This window comes from Notothenia coriiceps, unplaced genomic scaffold, assembly GCF_000735185.1.
Source record: "Notothenia coriiceps isolate Sejong01 unplaced genomic scaffold, NC01 NC01_scaffold00007704, whole genome shotgun sequence".
NCBI lineage: Eukaryota > Metazoa > Chordata > Actinopteri > Perciformes > Nototheniidae > Notothenia > Notothenia coriiceps.
This window is the reverse complement of record NW_011340405.1, coordinates 1-2,918: the sequence shown is the minus strand read 5'-3', so window position 1 is coordinate 2,918 and position 2,918 is coordinate 1. Positions and strand designations below refer to the sequence as shown.

Here is a 2,918-nt window from a genome sequence, read left to right as displayed (position 1 = left end):
TCCTTTGGACTTGAATTATTGGCAGGTACATTTTACATTAAATGTTGTTCTTAGTGACTTGAATTATTGGCTACCTCATATTCTGTGTTAAGCTAAAAATGCTGTAAACGAATCTGTTCAGAACAGGCCACCTGCTGCACCTTTTAATTCTCCATTGTCCATTGTGATACTGCACTTTATGTACTTACGTTTCAAAGGCTTGTAAACTACAGTTGGCACTGTTTCAATAAATGAAACAAATTTTCTAACCACATCTTTTGAGTCATTTTGTCCAGCATTTGCAAGCTGTAGACTCTCTGTCTAGTCAGAGCCATATATTGTATAATTGATGCTTTCAGTTTTCAGTTGAATTAATTCAATCCAAGTCAATGGAACACTCACAAGATGTCACCAAAATCACACTGTCCCTTTAAAGTCTTTCAGAAAATGATGTAATTATATCGAATCGTATCGAATCGTATCGTTGGCTGAATATCGTGATATATATCGTATCGTGAGCTCAATATCGTGTATCATATCGTATCGTGAGATTAGTGTATCGTTAGAGTCCTACCTGAAACCTGTGTTAGCTGCTTATTGGAAGTCTGACCAAACCATTAAAATATGACAGATTTTACGCTGTTGATGTGTTCAGTGCTGAAGTGGATAATGAAACCTCTCCGATGCTGCCGGTCACCGCCACACCGAGGAGCTCCAAGAGAAAGTCGGCCCAGCTGGTGTCCTCTCGAATCAGAAAACAGCTGTGAGTGGAGAGAGCAAGTCATCCTTTTGTTTTTTTCATTGCCCTGATTAATCAATTAATGTATTATCCTGGAAGATTTATGAGTACTAAAGCTTCACTGTCTGTTCGATCAGGAATCTTCTGGACGACCAGCAGGACCTGAACTCAGACGGAGAGGACGAGTTTGTTCCATCCAAAAAGGAACTCCAGAGCAGCAGTGAGGATGATGATGGTGGGGAAAAGGAGGCAGGGCTGTATAGCGTTAATGAGGTGCTGGTTAAAAAGGGCAGACACACTGCGGCAGGTTGTCGTACTCCTCGCTTGAAGCAGAGAACTCGCACCTCTACCAGAACGCCGCGAACAACTCCAAACAAGAAGGTACAAGTCCTGGAAACATCTCCAAAAGACAGAATATTTTCACTGTTTTTTTATTTTTTCACCTTGTTTCTTTTAACTTCGTTAGCAGATAACACCCGGCACACCACGGACTCCTCACCACGCCACTCCCAGCATCCCCTGCAGGTTGAGACCAGCCCAACAGCCTGCTAATGTTCTGGAGGAGGCTAGACTGAGGTGTGATGCAACGTCATTTGACATGGTCAATGTTTGAATTTATTTCATTCGTCGATTTATTATATTATTACTTGGATAGTTTAATGTTTGTAAATTATTATTATTGCAAATTCCCAAAATTGCCTAAGTTTATGTCTTCAATTTCTTTGTTTTCGCCAAAGCAAAAAGTATTTTCCATGAAACAGAACTGCATACTCAGTAAGCTCATATGCCATGAATTTACCTTTTATAAAGTTGCTGAGAAAATGGTAAATCAAACAAATTACCAATTATTTTTCCACTTAATCCTCTTAGTAAATTCTCAAGTTTTCTTTTGATTAAATGTTAATCATCTGGCAGATGATCTGCGGAGTTAACTGAACATGAATAACTTGTATTTTATTGTTAATGTTATTTTATTATTTTATGTTTAATGTGAATCAATCTGTCTCTTCAGGCTGCATGTGTCCTCAGTGCCAGAGTCTCTTCCCTGCAGAGAGCAAGAGTTTCAGGACATCTACAGCTTTGTGGAGAGCAAAATTGTTGACGGCACAGGAGGGTAAGATCCAGATCCCAATCCTGACTTTGGTCCCACAGTTGACAAGTCCCCAGATCTGTCACTTATATAGAAAAATAGTGGCTCTGCTTCAAATGGCAGCTTTCTATAAGATCCATTCCCCACACCAAGGTATATACAGTATATGTTTTTGTTGCAAGTTTTGTTTCGGTTCGGTTTTCGTACAGCAACAGTCGTTTGGGCACAGTCTTAGTCCACACGGACACAAAACGGGTTGTATCTGCTACAGTTCGTATAGACCAGGGGTTCCCAAACTTTTTCAGCATGAGACCCAAAACAGAAATGTTGTGGTCCTAAGGGACCCAAGCTCAAAAAATTTCATGATTTTCCATAATATCTACAGTTATAAACAAAGAATGCAACACACCATGAATTTAAAATGTAGATGAAAATATTTATTTTATTATAAAAGTGCATCGCAGCAATTAGGTTTCTCACCATAACAACCTTCCCTTTGAGCTGGCCAGAAAAAAATAAGGATCAAAGCAGAAAGACGAAACATGGGACGTGCATTCAAGTATATACAGTACAAATTTCAATTATACAATTATCAAAAGTGCAATATTAAGTTTGTCACTACCTCAAAAACTATTTACACACCATTTTAAAGTATTTTAAATGAACAAAGAACAAACATGTTGTAAACAGAAAGGGACAAAACACTAACTGAAGTGCAGTCAAGTGTATACAGTACATCACAGGTGAAACCAAATTTAAATGATCAGAAGTGCAACATTAAGTTCGTCACTAGATCAAAAACTATGTACCGTAATTTTCGGACTATAAGCCGCGCCTTTTTCCCCATTTTTCGACCCTGCGGCTTAAATAACGGTGCGGCTAATCTATGGATTTTTACAGCTAACAACCACTAGGGGACCTCCTAAATCTATGGATTTTACAGGTTACAGTCCACCACCTTTAACTCTATGGGCTCTATGGCCGGTCCGCGCCCCCCACCTTTAAGCGGCGGGCTCCAGCAGGAAAAGCTGGAGGCCGGAAAAGAGTGAGACAGGTAGCGCGCAAAAGTAAAAGTGGAACCGAGAGTGGTACGAGAGACAGAACGAGAGC

The 2,918-nt window shown here is 39.8% G+C and overlaps 1 protein-coding gene across 1 annotated transcript; it reads left to right on the top strand.

The window, feature by feature from the left end:
* Positions 1–634: 634 nt before the first annotated feature.
* Positions 635–1,832, top strand: LOC104944243 (origin recognition complex subunit 1-like; the record flags this gene model as incomplete). The annotated part of the gene is made up of 4 exons (XM_010769754.1): positions 635–742; positions 856–1,099; positions 1,185–1,294; positions 1,731–1,832. Coding segments are annotated over 4 exons (564 nt in total), but the record flags the coding sequence as incomplete, so codon positions are not given.
* Positions 1,833–2,918: the final 1,086 nt, after the last annotated feature.